The sequence below is a fragment of the Pituophis catenifer genome, unplaced genomic scaffold, assembly GCF_029215685.1.
Source record: "Pituophis catenifer annectens isolate HBS135680 unplaced genomic scaffold, rPitCat1.0.hap2 SCAF_2, whole genome shotgun sequence".
Classification (NCBI taxonomy): Eukaryota; Metazoa; Chordata; class Lepidosauria; order Squamata; family Colubridae; genus Pituophis; species Pituophis catenifer.
Window position 1 is genome coordinate 235,098,557 of NW_027256882.1, and position 17,179 is coordinate 235,115,735.

General features: G+C 36.3%; 1 protein-coding gene across 2 annotated transcripts in view; it reads left to right on the forward strand.

Annotated features, from left to right (window-relative positions):
* LRRC2 (leucine rich repeat containing 2) overlaps window positions 1-16,856 on the forward strand; it is an 87,165-nt gene extending 70,309 nt beyond the window's left edge. Inside the window, exons 6-9 of one of the 2 annotated variants that reach the window (XM_070938691.1) lie at window positions 5,041-5,186; window positions 7,984-8,139; window positions 10,071-10,207; window positions 13,993-16,855. In XM_070938691.1, the coding sequence (XP_070794792.1) occupies window positions 5,041-5,186; window positions 7,984-8,139; window positions 10,071-10,207; window positions 13,993-14,042 (489 nt within the window). In that variant the 3' untranslated portion in view covers window positions 14,043-16,855. Of the gene's footprint in view, window positions 1-5,040; window positions 5,187-7,983; window positions 8,140-10,070; window positions 10,208-13,992 lie in introns of both variants that reach the window. The other variant, XM_070938692.1, reaches the window with a different exon arrangement.
* Window positions 16,857-17,179: the final 323 nt, after the last annotated feature.

A 17,179-nucleotide genomic window follows, 5' to 3' on the forward strand; every position in this document is an offset into this window, starting at 1 on the left:
TGATAGAAAAGCAGCAAATAGACTCTTTATTGCAAGCTGACAATCTTTATGGCAACAAATTTTGGCTATATGGACAAAGGAATGGACTGAATGATTACACAAGCAAGAAGAGTCGAAATGGGGATTTCAAATTAGAAAACGTGACCTCAAGAAGAGAGCGAGTATTTCAGAAACATCAATCTCAAATCAACATTTTAAAATTTTCCAAAATAAAATTGGGGGGAATGTTGAAAGAATTTATAAAAAAAAAGGATTGGAAAAAATATAGAAAGAAGGGAAGAACAGAAGATTAAGTATTTGCTCTTTTTTTCTTTTTGGGGAAGGAAGACTCTAGTAATAAACTGAAAAGTTTAATTACATTGGTATTGTTAAAAGGCTACTTTAGGACAAAATGATATAATAACAAAAAAGAAGTCAGAGGTATCAAAATGGCTAATTGAAAATTTGAAAGATATTTTCCTGTAGATTCTGAAATTTGTAGTTGGTAAATATGTGTTTTAATGGTATTAAGAGATTTTAAAATGTTTAACATAAGATTATGTTATTTTAAAAGATATATGTGATAAAATGTCTAAGATTTTAAGATGCCCAATTTTTTCGAAGGAAAGAGGATTAATGTTAAATTTAGAACTCTATTAGGGAGTAATGCTTAAAAAAAATGATGTTCGGGGGTGTTGAGATGAAATTTAGCCATGATTTTCACTGTTTGTAACATTGTTAAAATATTGGATTATACATTAAGAAAAAGTTTTTTATAACTAGGAAGAAGGAATTTAACTTAATTGGTCTTGAGAATTTATAAAAGGGAGGTTGATGAATTGGAGTAAGGGGAGTTAAAGAACGCGTGTGAGTTTTGAATTTTATAGATAGTTAGTTTATTATAGCATATGTTTGTTAGATGCCATACCCTGTTTTTGCTCTGGGAAGTCAGGGTGGTGGTGGGGAGGCTGGGATAAGGGGTGGGGCGGGATAAAAGTGTTGAATAGAGAAATGTTTTAACAGAAAATTAAATGTGGGGGAAATGTATAAATAATGAAATGACAAGATTAAGAATATTAAGAATGATAGTTATTGGAGGAGTAAGATGTAATGTTTTAATAGAAAAGCAAATGTGGGGGAAATGTAATAATAAATGAAATGATAAGATTAAGTTGCGATAGTTAGAAGATTATAAGAATAAATGTACAATTAGGAAGATAATGCAGATAGATAGAATAAATCTGAAAGAAACTGAAAGAAAGTATCTATGATTAGAATACAGGAGTTGCTCAGATACTAAAGGAAGAGAATATTCCACAGCAAAGAAGTAAGGAGAGAGGAGGAGAGGGGAGGAAGAGGAAAGGGAGGGAGAGGAATGGAAGAAAGGAGAGGACGAAGGAAAGGGGATAGGAGTAGGAGAGAAGGTGAGAAGGGGGAAAAGAAGAGAGAAGTGGGGGAAAGGAAAAGGAAGTAGGATGAGGTAGGAGAAGAGGAAGGAGAAAGTAGGAGAGAAGAGGAGGGAGGGAAGGGAAAGAAAGGAGGAGAAGAAGGTTTGTTGTGGAATGAGAGGAGAAAGAGAAGAGCAACTCTGAATGTAATTAAAATGCCTTATTTTTCCAAACTACTGTATTTTTCGGAGTATAAAACGCACCTTAGTTTTTGGGGAGGAAAATAAGAAAAATGCCTTATTTTAATGCTTTCTTTAAGGGAAACATGTATATGTAGGATTTACTATGTATAAGAAAATGTACATTTTCTATTATGTGGGGAGGGGGAAAGGATGGGGGGGGAGAAAATTGCTTGTATCTCTTATAAAACTTTTCAATAAAAAAAAATTAGCAAGGGGTTCTCTGCCCAGTTTCTGGGTGGGTGTGGCCATGGTAGGCATGGCCTAGTTGGCCTCCTGCACCACAGTGGGGGGGGGGCATTTTTGCTTTCCCCGGGCTCCAGAGGCTTTCCTCAAGCCTCTGGGAGGGTGAAAATGGCCATCCCAGGCTCTGGAGGCCCCCTAGAGGCCAGAAACAGGTCCATTTCCGGCATTCCTGAACTTCCAGTAGGCCCATTTTTCACCCTCCCTGAGTCTCCGTGCGTGTCCTGCACTTACCTGCATCCAAAACGGGCCATGTGGTGACTCCTGGGAGGGGCGGGGTGGGGTGGGCGAGGCCAGCCAGGAGTGGGATTTTGGGGTTCTCTGAACTGCACAGAATCTTAGCTGCGAACCCCCAACAGCCCATCCCTGGGCTGAATGGCTAATGTCAAATCACCCAACCAGTTGGAGTTAGTTCAGCTAATTCTCAGCCTTGGCCATGCTGCCTTTAAAGCTTGGAAGAACAGTTTTAGATTCCACATGCCACTAATAAATCAACCAGATTACACTGTTAGGTTAGTATTTTTACTCTTCTTCTAACAACCATATATTAAATAATTTCATACATTTTGACAATGGAGATTATTTTGTTTGAGTAAGAATAAAAACACTATTTCCTTTAATATCTGTTTTGGATTGGATAATTAATTTTGAATCCAGCAATATAGTTTTTTTAAAAGACATGATTTGGAAAACTGTTATTCAGGCAAAAGAATTTAGTGTACTGCCATAAATCATTTTTATAGTAATAATAAAATGGTGCTACTGCTGTGAGACTTTTCCTTCAAATATTTATTTCTAAAGTTGGTTAGCAGGTTGTTAGTCACATAACATTTCTCTCTGTCATCTTTTAAAGGACTATTGAAATGTATGATTTGGAGAGCCTCAACATTTATGAAGGGATGTGCATAGTTTCTCATTTAGAATTGTCAACTGTTACCATCATAACTTTTAAGCTAATTGATTAAAGATAATGATTATGAATCCCCAGTAGGGAATCACCCAATCTATGAGAAGAGGTACAATTTTGCTTTTACTACAAGAATATACTATTCAATAGCAATAGCAATAGCAATAGCAATAGCATACTTATATACTGCTCCATTGCCTTTCTAAGTGGTTTACAGAGTTGGCATACTGCCCCCGACAATCTGGGTCTTCATTTTACCGACCTCAAAAGGATGGAGAGCTTAGTCAACTTTGAGCCAGTCAGGATCGAACTTCTGGCAGTGGGGAAGAGTTAACCTGCAATACTTCAATATAACCACTGTGCCACCACGATTACTCAACCAATCTGACCAGTCTTACTATGCCAATATCATAGTAAATATCCTTTAAAATATATTTATGATGTCTCCTACAAGAGAATTACCTTATATGGATTGTAAGAATTGTAAAAAAAAAAAAAAAAAAAAAAAAACACAAGATTGAGTTTTCTGTATCTCTTGGTTTCCATCTTGGACTCATATTGTAATAATAGCAATATTTGAATATTCAGACTATCTTTCCTGAACTTCATCTTACTGGATTTGGAGAAATCTCAAATGAAACATCTATTTGTGTGCCATATTAAACACATTTATCAGATTTTTACAGTTAATACCTAACCTTTTCTTCATCTTTCTGCTCAGTATGTGAAAGTAGATGTGACACAATCTGATCTGTTATTAAGCAACTGAGATGGATTTATTATATATGTGTATATGTGAGAAAGAAAGTATAATTTCACCCCACTCTACCCTTTTAAGGCCCTAGGAGGTCCCCTGATTTTGGAGGACAAAAATCTCTGAGGTATTCAGCTTGCCTGATATTTCCAAATGAATTGACTGTCAAAAGAAATAGAAATAGAAGAAACAGAATAAGAGTTGGAAGGGACCTTGGAGGTCTTCTAGTCCAACCCCCTGCCCAGGCAGGAAACCCTACACCACTTCAGACAAATGGTCATCCAACATCTTCTTAAAAATTTCCAGTGTTGGAGCATTCACAACTTCTGCAGCCAAGTTATTCCACTTATTAATTGTTCTAACTATCAGGAAATTTCTCCTTAGTTCTAAGTTGCTTCTCTCCTTGATTAGTTTCCACCCATTGCTTCTTGTTCTACCTTCAGGTGCCTTGAAGAATAATTTGACCCCCTCTTCTTTGTGGCAACCCCTGAGATATTGGAACACTGCTATCATGTTTCCCTTAGTCCTTCTTTTCATTAAACTAGACATACCCAGTTCCTGCAACCATTCTTCATATGTTTTAGCCTCCAGTCCCCAGAAAAATATCTGCAAGGGTCAACATTGGCAAGGTTGCAGTTGAAGCATCCAAGTCTTGCCCTTTTTATATGTTTATCAATGTTATACACAGTTACAAAGAATCAAGGCTTTAATCACAATACCATATTCATCATTTTGTCTGTCTTGAGCCCTACCTAGCAATGCTGTTGCTTGCTGTCTTTAAATGATCTGTAGAAGATTCAACTGTCAGGCCTCATCCATTTCTCTATATAGGATGATATTGCCACCTTTTCTTTTGTTTAGGTAGTACACACTATAAGGAAGAAAAAAGGATATTTACAATGTATGTGCAAAAAAGTCAAGTTGGCTTCCATGATGGTGAAACTGAAGCTCTCTCTGTGCCTTATGTTGCAGGCATAAAAAGAGATGATGCTTCAACCTCATCACTATGGTCACTATCTCAACATTTTTGGTCATAGCCTGCGGATGCTCCTGGAAAGAAAACAACTTATTTTTTTATTATCTTTTCTAAAAAAAAAAAAATAAAGTAATTGAACATTTGGCAATTACTGAGAGGTAAAGTCATACTCATTTAGGAGACATAAATCTATTTTAAAACCTAGACATGGAATTGGCATAATCATAGAATTGTGTCATTCAAAATCCTATTCAATAGGAACTATTGTGAATACCAACCTGTAATATATTGTTGTTTCAGTCAGATAAAATGCAATAGTCTATTAAACATAGAACTTCCCTGAGGGAAGATGAACATTGCATGCAACAAATAAGAAATACTGAAAATGTTTAATTCTGAACATGGCCTCATTTTTAAAATAATGGAGTGTGGAGCCTTATGGCAAATAGGCAACATAGCACAATTGACCTCATTTAGCCAGCAAAATATCAACTATAATTGTAGTCTATTTCCTCATTCGAGTCTTTATTAAATAACATTCTGCTTCTTTACAGCTAAGCAATTTGAAACAAGTGAGCTTTGTAGATGTATCAACAAACAAATTCTTTTCAATCCCAATATGTGTACTCCGGATGTCAAATCTGCAGTGGCTTGATATAAGTAACAACGGTCTGAGAGATCTCCCACAAGACATAGACAGGTAGATTTTTATATGGTTTTTGCAGTGACAGTTGGTTTTAGCAAATAAAGCATTGCCTGGCTATTTTGTCAACATTTGTAAGTGATTGGAAAACTGTCAAGCTCATTTATGCTAGAGTCACAAAGCTCCGAGTTTACAACGCTGTTGAAGGCAGGGCTTCCTTGTCTCCTCGTACAAAGCAATCTGAAACTGATCCACAATAATCTTCACTTCTCCCATCCTCAATTGCTAAGAATATACCCAGATAATATCACAAACCAATCAGTGTTGTTCCTCAATATCCCTCTGGGATTCTGCACTGAAATCCTAGCAATTTTTCAATCAGGTGTGTTTCCCAGTACAGGTGACCCGGACTTCACATTGCTATGATTGTTTGATGTGGAAGAACAAAGATAACTTTTAGCCAATGTATAAGGAGATGTTTGAAATGCAGGATAGTGTTCCTCTAACAGTGTGGAAAGTAAATCTAGCTTTGGAGTCCAGGAGAAGGGCCTTCTCTGCTGTTGCACCTGCCCTGTGGAATATTTTGTTCTCCCCCCCCCATGTGAGGTCAGCCCCCAACACTCTGACCTTTTGTAAGAGCCTAAAGACCTGGCTCTGCCAGTTAGTTTGGGGCCCCAATGGGGGAGCATCACAGTGGAGGTGGCTGATTGAGTAACAACAGATCCCATCTCCCCCCCCATCCTGCCCCCGCCCTCCCCATCTGTAATTGGATCATGGGGTTTGCTCGTATTACATTAATTATGCTTTCATACATATATGTATATATTTTTTATGATCATAAGCTGCTCAGAGTTAGCCTGTGGTACGATGGGCGGTCAATACATTTATAAATAACTAATAAATGAGAATATTTGTAGCTGAGGGTTCACATGAGGGATTACTGGTGTCATTCATACTTCCGCAGCAACACTTAGGCACCCAGATGGGCATAAACTAACTCCAAGATTAATATCAGACCAATGATCAAGTAAACAATACCCCAGTCAAGGAACTGACAACAAGCCAACAGTAAACAGCCCAACCAAAGTATACTGCTCAAAAAAATAAAGGGAACACAAGCAGAAGACATCTGAGATCTGAATAAATGAAATAGCCTTATTAAATACTTTGTTCGTTACATACAGTAGTTTATACACTGCTCAAACTACTAAAGGGAACACAAAACTACTGTATATAACAAACAAAGTATTTAATAAGGCTATTTCATTCATTCAGATCTCGGATGTCTTCTGCTTGTGTTCCCTTTATTTTTTTGAGCAGTGTACTTCCAAGATCACCCCTACCATCACTGACAGGGCAAGCCACTAGAATATAAACTGAGAGCAAACCACATCCTTACTAGCACTGATGTTGTTACCTAGTTTGGGTAATGAAACATTTGCAAGAAAACCATCAAGCACAGAGAGTACTTAACAAACAAACAAACAAACAAACAAACAAACAAACAAACAAACAAACAAACAAAAAAAGTGGAGGCTGCAGAAATCCAGCTGATTGGTAGATGGTGACAGGTAGATTCAGAAACCCTAATTTATTTTGTGGTCATTTGGATTTTTTTCTGTCCAGATATGTTAGGCTTACTTTCCATTGTCTTAGAGGTTCACTTCCTAAAAGGTGAGAGAGAGAGAGGGAGGGAGGGAGGGAGGGAGGGAGGGAGGGAGAGAGAGAGAGAGAGAGAGAGAGAGAGAGAGAGAGAGAGAGGGAGGGAGGGAGGGAGGGAGGGAGGGAGAGAGAGAGAGAGAATAATGTTGTCTTGAGGTTTGGAACAGGATGAGTCCCTGGAAAATAGAAACGGCAGTTTCCAATAAACTAAGGCAAACTTAAAAGTAAATTGTCTGCGCTTCTAAAAACAGATGCTGCAAGATCAATCAGGTCTGGAATGGGTCCTGAAGGAAAATGAGGGGGAAGTGTCCTTACTCAGATACAGTAGAATTCTGCAATTTACTTACAACTCAAGTTATATTTTTGATAGATTAAGGTACAGAAATCAACCAAAGGAGGCTGTTGATAACATTATATGCCCACAGGATTCAGAAGTCAGCTCTCTCCAACTAATATTATCGGATTTAAAGCAAACATGCTGGATTTGCATGTACATACACTTTCCTGTCTCATCCAGCAGCATCTAAGCACACATTTAAACTTGAAAATTGAGCAAATTTCCTTTGATAAGTGTAAGAAAACAGCATGAATTTGACATGTTTTTCACAATCCCACCTTTGCAACCCAGAAAGAAATGAGTAGGTAAACTGACATTCATAAGTTTTTAATTAAGTGCTTCATTCACTCCATTTTAATTTCATTTTCATTACAGAAGTCTAAAACAAAAGGCAGCGGAACTATAAAAACAATTTGTTGTGTGATTTATTGTTTGAACATGCTGGGTTTCATGTAGCATATTCTCCTTATATGTGCCATATAAATAGTTATGTATAAGTTATGCATAAATTGGAAACTCTGCAGAGATAATGGATTGAGAGGCCATGAAACGGTGTTCATTGACTCTGCCTTTCAAAAATTTGCATGTCAACAATTTTTCTGCTGCCACCAACGTGAAATCAAACAGTGATTCCTGTCTTTTAACCTAGGATAGAAGAGAACATCAAACAAATGACACTTTTCACACCTGGCAATTATTTTGTTGGGTTTGCACATTCATCTTACTTCATGAGCTTGATTAAAAATATATCATTAATATATATTACAGGTCTTAAACAATATGTTTATATGTATATGTATATATTTGTGATTCTATAATGCACAATTAATTTTACCATTTTGTTAATTTTCTAAGGCTAGAGAAGTTACAAACTCTTCTTCTGCAGAAAAACAAGCTGACCTACCTTCCACAAGCTTTGGTCAACTTGCCAAAACTCAGTTTATTGGTTGTGAGTAGTGAAGATTTGGTTCAGATGCCCACAGCCATCTGTAACTCTTCCACCGGCTTAAAGTAAGTCAACTACATTCAGACACATTTTCTTCCTATTTGTTTGGATTCTGAAGTGGGTGGATCTTAAGTAAAAGGCACCATGTAACATGATTCCACAAAGTTGCGATACGTCTACCCATGCATTAATATGAGCGAATACAGTAGTTTAAGTAGTTAATGCCATGCATCTTAAACATATTGGAATAAATACATGGCCTGTGGTCTCTTGAGGATCACTCCAGTTATTGTCTTGGTTCTTAATTCCAGAATAGGTAGCACAATATCAAATATAGCAGCTATGTCTGCTATCAGGAAAGAGGTAAGCTAAAATAAACATTTAGCATGTAAGAGCAATTATTTTCATTTATGATTTAGAGTGCAATTATGCATCATCAATGCATAAAGTAAAATATGTGTGAGCCTGGTGAATTGCATAATATTTTTTTCCCAAATAAAAGACCACTCGGTCCATACTAGCATAAGGACCAAGGCTTGTGCCTCTGAAAATTGTCCTGTTCTCAGAGGCTAGTCAAAAATCATTAGAACTAAATATTTCGCAAAACTGGATAAGGAGTATCAGAGTTCTTTATTAACAATACACAAATGAGATTCTGGGCATTACATTGCTCCTAATCTCCTGCTATAAGTTGGCAATAGTTTTTGTGTGTGTGGATTTGTTCATTTTTTTAAAAAGTAAAGGACAAACCATGGGAAAGGAACTACAAATTCACAACAGCAGTTGTCTACAAAGAAAACCTCTATAAAAATTTTTATAGGTGGCATTTGCCACCAGCAAGATTGGCCAAGATGTATCCCAATTTATCACCTAATTGTTGGAGATGCAACCATAAATCCGGAACATTCTACCACATGTGGTGGACATGCCCCATCACAAGGAAGTATTGGTGTCAAATTCAAAAATGTTTGGAAGAAATTACAAGGCAAAAAATAGATTTGAAAAGTGAATTGTTTTCATTAGGAATACTGGAACCGAAAATGAACAAAAACCTTCAATACATTATATTGCACATAATTACCACAGCAAGAATCACATTCGCAAAAAATTGGAAACAAAAAAATGTACCCTCAGACGAAACAGTAATTAAGAAAATTCTAGAATGCGCAGAGATGGATAAAATGACTATGGAGTTGAAAGAGAGAGAGGATTCAGAATATTATGAAATATGGAATAAAATGTACAGTTGGCTCAAAAATAGAAATCAGAACAAGAAATGTTTAACTTAATATTGATGAAACTTAAAGTAACTGAACAACATTAAATAAAGAGGTAAATATAAACAAATATAAATGTGTAGATAAGAACAATGAATATTATAATGTGTATATATATATGTTGGAGTAATACAATTATCCAACTATTGAGTAGTAAATAGAAATGATAGAATAGAGAACTACAAAAGCAAAATACGTAAGTCGATATGAAATGCTATAAAATTACCATTAATGTTATGTAATGTTCAATACGTTATGTCTTGACATGTTTTGTTTTTGTATATGTGCGATTGTTTTTTGTGTTGTTTTTAAAGACAAACTGTTTAATAAAAAATATTTTAAAAAATAAATACATTTAAAAAAAGCCATACAAATTAATATTCAATGACTGTGATGTGTCATAAGCAGCTTCAGTGCATCAAGACACATGGGGGTACTTTTTTGATTTAATAATTAAGCTTACACTTTTAGGGTTTTCTATGCTTGCTTCTAGAAAAGATACTTCTTAATTAATAATTCTAATAGATAATGAGTGTTATGAACACTGAACATTGCAGCAAAGTTTTGTTGACGGACAAAATTGGCTTTGCTCTGCAACAAAGTCGGAAGAAGAGAAAATTTATAGGGCTACAAATCATGTGGGTATAGCAAGTAACAATCTGCTCACGATAAGAAGCATTATATAACCCTTTTCATGGTAATATGTCATTACCTTGCAGATTTATAAGCCTGAAGGATAACCCTCTTGAAACAACCTCATTTCAGGGGATTGAAGAAATAACAGAAAGTGACCGCGATCGTGAACTGTTTGAAAAAGAATTTATGAAAGCCTACATTATGGATATACAAGAGAGAGGTATGGATACATCTAAATGAAACTCCAAGCTAATTTTCTTTTCATTCTAACTGATTTTCTGGACACATTTTGGAAAATATTGAATCATATATGCCTGTTCGTTCCATGTAAAGCATTTCATAAGGAACCTGGAATTTAGTAGAGACAACTAAGCATTATGGGGAGAGAGAGTACATACCCTCAATCCAGCTGTCTGCTAAATTGAGGAATCTGTCAGCTACAGCACTATAGACATTTTAGCCTCTACTAAAAGTGAAGAAATAAAATAATTGTATTGGAAGTCAGTGTAGCAATGTCGGTGTTTCTATTTTTAAAAAGAGAGCTAGTTTCTAACTGTTATGATAGAAAAGCACACACAGCATCTCCGAAAGGAAGGTGAGGGCAATTTTAAAAGGTTTTCCTTTTCTCTCTAGCATCTAGCATACTCCTTTATAGTCAGGCAAATGTTATCCTCTTGCTTTAATTCCTGGCAGACCATTTTATTCCCATATCTACCGACAATTACAGAATGAATATTAAAGCAACTTCACAGAAGTGATGGTTTCCCAATTTTGCTTTTGCCCTTCTTTCTGTCCATTGTTTTCTTTTAAAGCATGTAATCAAAAATCAAAAACTTGCTCCTTTCTTTTTCTTTATTTATGACTTTAATAGCAGAATGACACACAAAAAGTTAAAAAGATTAAGATTTTTCATTCATGGAAAATGTATCTAGAAATCACTCCATACATGCCAGGTTTTTTTTGAAATCAGAAGTGCAGATCCAACAAAAATGAAATATCCTGTAGATTGAATGGACTATGGATGCATGATAAGTGATGAAGGTGGAAAACTAATACGATAAAATCTCAACTCCTGACATTTTTGTCTGTCCATTACTATTTATTATAGAAAATTGATGCACATATCAAACAATATTCAGTTATATTTAAGCACAGGGAATAAGCTTCAACATCTGCTTTCTCTTCATTGATTGCTGAAAATTTCAGTAAACTGCATGGGGAAAAAGCCAACTATCAATGAAAATTAAACTAAGGTGAGGGTTAGGTCTCCTTGGAGTCAGGGCAGAACAATAAATCATAGAGTTTCTCTAAGAAATGCACAGTGATAGCTTACAGTTTGGACTTATTTGTGGATCACAGTAAAGTACATGGGAAAATCATTTTGCAAATGAAAATGAAATTAGGTCACGGTTAGGGTTAGAATTAGGGTTAGAGTTAGGATTAGGTCTCCTTGGAGTCAGGACTGAAAACAGATACCAGTGATAGATTCTTAGAAGTTCTCTAAGGAAAGTGATGGTGACAGCTTTTCGTTTGGAGTTGTTTATGAACCACAATAAAATACATGGAAAAATCCCAATGCCAATAAAAATGAAACTAGCGTTGGGTAGCGAATATTGCCGTTGTCAATAAAAGTTAAAATATGGTTTTGGTTATCGGTAGAATTAGGTTTTTGAATCAGGATGTTTGTTTGATGTAGAGATCAATCTACGTTTGTTTTGTTTTGTCAGAAGTTGCCTAGACCACAAATGTTAAGATATTTGTTTTTATTCCCGTTTAGTCAAACTGTGCCATAAATGCTTACCAATCATTGTCATTTTTAGAGCAAATAGATTATTTACACAACATGAAACTAAATATTTACTCCAGCTGGGAGCCATTGAGGGAAGGAGCTGACAAATGGATTACAAAGTGATGGTATGAGGCAGAACCTTTTTTGGATAATGATCAGGAAGGTTATGTGTATAGCTGTGAGTGTCAGGCCACAAGCTATCAGGTATAACAAGCATGTTATAGAATTTATTGTCGCTGTTCAAAGAAACTAATCTAAGTCCAGAATCCTAAAAAGATTCTAAAACAGAAATGGGGAATGTTCCTTCAACCCATTAACAAGATACAATATGCTATCATAAAATAAAGAATGAGTCTAACTAAGGTCTTAAATTGCCTTAGTGACTGACAGTGACCTGTTTCAGTTTGTTTTATGCTGTAATAAGGTTGGCTTGATTTTAGCAAAGTTGTTAAGTGATCAGAAATATTCTGGCCAGTAATTTGTGGTTCAGGGTGTTATGAATTCATCTTACCACAGTTAATTCAATAAACCAGGGATTTGTATAATATGTAAACCCATCTAATAAAAAGACACTGAATGCCTGAACCAATGACACCAGTTGCTTAACTTGGATAAGGGAGGAACATTCATTATCATGTGGCCTCTGGGTTCAGTGGGATGAAATGAAAAAGGGATGAGATGGGGAGGAAGGTATGGACTGTAATAAAACAGAGAGAAAAAAGGAATGGAGAATAGGAGTGGGACAAATGAAAGAGAGGGGAATGGAGTGGCTCAGAGACAATGGGGTATTATGCCCCATTCGTTTGTTGAAGATGCTTAACTTTCTGTATTAAGCACTGAAATAGACTAAAGTCAAGTCAAAAAATGCTAGAGAATTCCTGGAAGTCTGGCACTCAGACAAATCAGCCACCAACAAGCACATATGGATATACAACATCTACATACCATTCAAAATAGATAATCAAAAAGCTAAAAAGGAAATAAGAACAAAACATCTCCTTACCAGCAATCAACACTTCAGATTGAGGTAAACAGAGATAAACACCAACATTAATTCTAGACCAACAATCAAGAAGTAAACAATACCCCAATCAAGGAACTACCAACTCAGACAAATGGCAAGCAACAGCCTAATGAAGGAACTACCAAGAATACTCCCACCAACACTGACAGGGCAAGCAAACTCCACTCTCTTCTAACACTGATGATGTTATCTAGTTGGGTAATGAAATGTCTGCAGAAAACATCCAAGCTCAGAGAGCACCAAGGATCCCACAGACTAGCAGGGCCAATCCACAGCCAATCCAAACATTTTCTCCTTCTCTCATGTACCAATAATTGGTTCATATCATAAATTCCAATCTTGAATTCAACAGTTATAGGAAACAGAACGGGAAGCATAAAGAAAACTACAGTATAGCAGAGATAAAGCCCTATTTAGTTCTTCGGCAGCAAAAATAGAATTGCCTTGTTACTGGAAGTCAATACCTGTAAATAAAATCATTTTATTAACTTGATCTTCAAGAGAGGCCAATAGAACATGAGTAACAGAGAGGCTTATTTGAAGGCAATAGGGAACTTGCCTGGTATGCGGGAAAGAGCAGAAGATGGCTTGGGTCCTACCAACGGTGAATCATACATAGAGCCTATTTTAATGCCATTCTCATATTTTATCCCAAGTCAGGATCTGGGAATCATTTCACATGCAAAAATGCTGAAATTTCAAAAGATTTGACGATCTCAGAAGATTGGGGATGTTTATTAATTTATTAAAAACAATTGGGGGTTCTGGGAATTATTTGCATATTTTATAGATGGAGTGTTATTTATCATCCCTGGAATATTTTTAAACATTTCTTGCATGGTCCCTTGTTGCATGTATTTCTGGTCTATCTTATACTAGATGACACTGGATTCCATGCATCCATTAGAGACTCAGAAGCATCTCCCTTTTGTTCAACACATTATTTCCCTATGAACACCAGTTGTATTTCGAGCAAGAATAGTATTAAAAATAATGGGATTTTTCTATTTAAAATGGTACATGCATTTCAGTGAAACGATTCATAATATGAAAATTAGTTTTGAACAAAAGAGATGGATTCTTTCAGCTATATTAGAAACTTGGCTTTAATATCCGCCTAATTGTTTTCAAAAAGTTATGCTATCCACAAAATGACCAGTTAATGTGGTATATTTATGCTTTGTCTTTACAGAGATTGTTCCTTGCTATACCACAAAAGTATCGCTTAGCATCCAAATATGAACAGTGGAATTTCTATAAACAGGAACTCTTTATAAAGACTTACTTCTGCCAGATGAATTAAAAACCATCCTCAGCATACAATAGCAACAAAAGCTCTTTTTAAGAAGAAAAGAATAAACTATCAATAATAACAGAAGTTGACGCATAATGGAAGATTCAAATGACTGGGGTGGGCATATGATAGTTGCAATCATACATAACCATGACTGCATTCTCTTTGCAAAATGTTTCTGTTATGAGAAAAAAGATGTGATTATACTTATATGAAAAAAGTAGAAAGATTTAGGTTATAAGGCATGTATTGTAATGCGTTTTTTTTTTCAGATGAAACAATAAACATTCTGAGTCTTTCCTATCCCATTGTCAGGGATAGTCATTTGAGTCCTGTGATCCACTGGAGAATGATCAGACTCAAGATGTAATTAACTGTGCTATTCTATGAATGTTTACTCAGTTTCTACTCTGCACAGTTCACTGCCAGGAAAGTAAATCTATTCCCTGGATTCATTACATCTACCGTAGATTCTATCTTTAACTTGGAGTTCAAAATGGTTGCAGGGATGGGTAATTGGATCTATACTACCTTCAGGGTTCTGTGGGCATGGCTTATTTTGTGGGTGTGGCTTGATGGTCATGTGACAATTCTTTAGGATTTAGCAGAAGTACTGGTCTACCAGGCTTTTAACTGCTTGCAGAGCTGTACTGGTCTACTCATTTGTTTTTGGAGGCACTGGTCTACCCATTTATTTTTGCAGGCACTGGTCTACTCATTTGTTTTCTTTTAACACTGATCAGCTGTAGGGCGGCCCTTTGAAGCCCCGCGGCAAGAGTTTAAACAGTTTTTTCCCCTTTAGTCCCTCCTGGGACTCAGGAGGCAGCAATAGATTGGGGGTGGGGCCAAATAAAAGGTAAAAATAATGCAGGGGGGGAAGCGGGTGGGCCAGAACCGGTTCGGTGACATCATATTGTCACTGCTACCGGCTTGGCCGAAACGGGAGGAACCCACCACCGACTACCTGGTGAGACAGATCCATCTGACACATAGTGATTAGCCCTAAAGTCACCCACTGATCTTCATGGAATGTAGACCTCAATCTAGATCATCCTATTTGCAGTTCAACAACTTAATTACATTGTTAGATGGGAGGAAAGATTTGCAAATAAATATATTTTACAGACTTAATTTTTCAGATAGTTTTTTTTTTAATACATATTGTATTTACAATGGTTGCCCAGGGATTGTTTAGGTAACCTGAGAGGATATGCATGAACTTGATGATCAATACTGCAGTTATAGTTCTGAAACCTTATGTTGTCCCTCTTCCTAAATACATTACCCTCCTGCGTCTTTTTGAATGGTAGTCTCAGACAAAGCTATTGCTTACTTTCTGAGTTGTGGAATGGCACATAAGAAAAAAAATTGAAATGATTGCTTATAGTTAACTTGTTTACTATGTTCCTCTGAAGCTTCTTTCTCCATTGCAACCTTGCAATGGAAATAATAACTGCTAGTAATAAATTGCCATACTGAACCAATTATGGTGGCTCTTCCCCCCCACTTTTTAAAGAGTTTGCACTTTCATTAGAGGCCAACAGACTTTAATTCAGAGCTGGAGGGCCACAAAATGATATCACAGCAGAGACACAGGAAACCACTTCGCTGCCACCCAGTGGCTGTCTGGATTTTTGCAGGTGTGGTTTTTGAAGATGTGGTAGCTCTATTCATTATTCTCCCTTTCATATATAATAATATTTTAAACTCCGGAGATTTTAAGACAACCCTTTACAGTAGGCATGGGGGCACGGTTAAAGATGATGAGCTTGTTAGCTGGAAGGCTGACAGCCCGGGTTCGAGATCTGAGTGCCGTGTGATTGGTTGAGCTCCGGTTACTTGCCTCAGCTCCTGCTCACCCAGCAGTTTGGAAACACACAAATGTGGGTAGACAAATAGGTACACAAATAGGTACCACTTCAAATAGGTACACAAATAGGTACCACTTCAATGGGAAGGTTAACAGCGTTCTGTGTGCTTTGGCATACAGTCATGCTGGCCACATGACCATGGAAATTGTTTTTGGACAACGCTGGCACCCTTGGCTAAGAAATGAGAGGAACATCACCTCTTGGAGTCAAAAATGACTGGACAGGGGAAATTTTTACGTTTACTTTCATGATAGTCATTGCCATGATATCTGTGAGTTAAAATAAAGCTCCCATGCAAAGCAACACCAAGATGGATTTGCAAAGAATGTATGGTTTCTGCTTTAATTTCATGCAAGCAAACACATTTGCTTCATGTAAAACTATTGCCCAGTTTGCTTAGGAAATTTCAGCCAGTCAGTCTGCTATTTGGAGGTGGGTTTTTTTGAACATATTCTAAGAAGTTACATGAAAACAAAGAAATTAAATTAAATTTTCTAGTAATCAGTAAAAGACCCTGTGCTTTTTACCTACATTGTAAATTTTTCTATTTGTCATTGTTAATAAAGTTTGCCTATGAAGATATTAATAAATACAGAGCTGAGCTACATAAAATGAAAACATCGGCAATCTTTAGGATGGTAAGAATTTGTCTTGATAGGCACCATAAAACTTTAGACATATAAAAAGAGCTTGACACATTTCAGCTGTTCAAAGCTAGACAAATATTTAAGAACTAAGCACTTTCATTAATATTTGTAACATTATTTGTTGGTTATTAAATGTTTTGATCTTGTGCATAAGACATAATTGTGTTTATTTTTGTTTGAAAAATTTACTTGTTTTGTAGTATGTCATTTTTGTTGGTTTAGTGCACATTAAACTTGTAAAATAATTTTGTTTTGCATAATCTCTTTTTCCATTCAATAAATACTCTATATTGATAATCCAATTAATCTGATGTACTGTACTTTCATTTGTGTACTGTGTGTTGGCCAATTTTCATCCAGTCTCCTATCTCCTCCTTTTGGGGAATTTGTTGAAAGGGTGGTTGTAGCTTCAAATGGCTCTGGGAGAAGCAGATTATCTGGATCCCCTTCAGTCAGCTTTCAGAATAGGATATCTTACTGAAATAGTATTGATCATACATGGTTGTTGATTATCTCTTATAGAACTTGGTTTGCGATGGTGTACCCATTCTAAATCTCTTTGATCTC